This window comes from Dendropsophus ebraccatus, chromosome 12, assembly GCF_027789765.1.
Source record: "Dendropsophus ebraccatus isolate aDenEbr1 chromosome 12, aDenEbr1.pat, whole genome shotgun sequence".
Lineage (NCBI taxonomy): Eukaryota > Metazoa > Chordata > Amphibia > Anura > Hylidae > Dendropsophus > Dendropsophus ebraccatus.
In genome coordinates, this window is record NC_091465.1 from 77,349,041 (window position 1) to 77,350,675 (window position 1,635).

The following is a 1,635-nucleotide window of genomic DNA, read 5'->3' on the forward strand; positions in this document are numbered from 1 at the left end:
CCTGTTTCACCATGTTTGATAAATCTCCCCCATGATAACCCTATTACACATACTGTCCACCTACTTTTGGACCACCCTATATATTACAAAAAGAAAAAGTTCTTTTTAAAAAATACCTGAAAATATACTATTTATGTATCACAAGCCTGATTGGTGTTTACACAGTTTGAACCAATCAACATGCCACCAATGTACAGTATCATTATAATGTGTGCTATGTGTCATATCCAGCTACAAGTCCCAGCCATTATATACATACATAACATATAAACATAACCCAAAATTAGACAGTGATAATAATGAGATGATTCTGCTGATTCTCCCCCAATCTACATAGTAAAGCTGCTAAATGAGATGTAATTGCGCTCCATTAAATAGGTTTATACTAAAATAGGTTTATACTACTTAATGTAAATAAAATTTTCATCTTTGAAAATTATGTGAAAGTTCTTTTTAGCAGGCCCACATAGATAAAAGGAATATATTTTATACATCTGTATTGTAAGTATGCTGTACATCCTGGGGTCCTCTGCATGGATCATCAGGTGGTTCTGTTAAGGCTTTCTCAAGCCTGGAGGGGATAGATCTACAGAATCCATGTTTAATGTCTTGGCCCATAAGAACATAAATGATCGGATTGATGCAACTATTAAGGAAAGCCAGGTTAATAACAATAGCATGTAATACATAGAATGGGACGTTGTTTTCATCATACATGGGTGTTAGCGGCCAGATGTAATATGGACACCAGCAGATAAAGAAACACAATATAACAGCGGTGATGATCCTGTACGGCCTCTGGGATCTCTGGGGTCTCTTACTGGTTTTAATCTTGAAGAAAATGGTGACATAACTGATCAAGATGATGAGAAAAGGGATCAGAAACATTATAAGTAACCGGATCAGTTGTACAGGAATCCTATAGATATGGTCATAATCTATGAAGATAAAAGAGAATAAACACCATTCATTCAAATTAACCAAAAAAAATCCATAGAAGTAAATTATAAAAGCACTTAGGAGGAAACTCAGCAGCCAAATGATAGCGGCAGTGATTCTCACGAGCTTATGTGTCCTATGAACTTTAGCCCAAAACGGCCAAGTGACGGACACACAGCGGTCAATACTCATGGCGGTCAGGAAAAGAACACTGGCGCTCATGTTTAGATTGAACAGAATAATGTTCAAAATGCAAGAAATTACTTGTTGAAATGTGTAAGGGTAAATAAACTCTGCCATGCGCAAAGGAAGAGACGCACAGCAGAGGAAGTCCGCAACGGCCAGATTGAGGAACCACACGGCACTGACTGTCTTCATCCTGAATCCGGCAATCCAGATGACTAATCCATTACCGATAATCCCAAGGACAAAAATGATGCTATAGAAGGTAACTGTTGTCTTCTTAAAAATGTCTGAAAGACCAAAGCTGCTGTAAGTTGTGTTACTTGTCTCATAGTTTTTGTAAAATGACCTGAAAAAACATGATAGAGAGATGTTCAGATTATGATGAATTTATAGCTTCAAAAAAGTTACCCTTGTTTTTAGTGGTGTACATGGAAGGCAGGGGGCAAATTCGATCTTATGGCCAGATGGTGGTGGTAGGTCTCCATGTTTTTTTTAAATGTATCCACTGGA

At 37.4% G+C, this 1,635-nt stretch overlaps 1 protein-coding gene across 1 annotated transcript; it reads right to left on the minus strand.

The window, feature by feature from the left end:
- Positions 1-486: 486 nt before the first annotated feature.
- LOC138768775 (N-formyl peptide receptor 3-like) lies at positions 487-1,398 on the minus strand (the record flags this gene model as incomplete). Its single annotated transcript, XM_069946733.1, has 1 exon — positions 487-1,398. A coding segment is annotated over one exon (912 nt), but the record flags the coding sequence as incomplete, so codon positions are not given.
- Between the last annotated feature and the right edge of the window lie 237 nt (positions 1,399-1,635).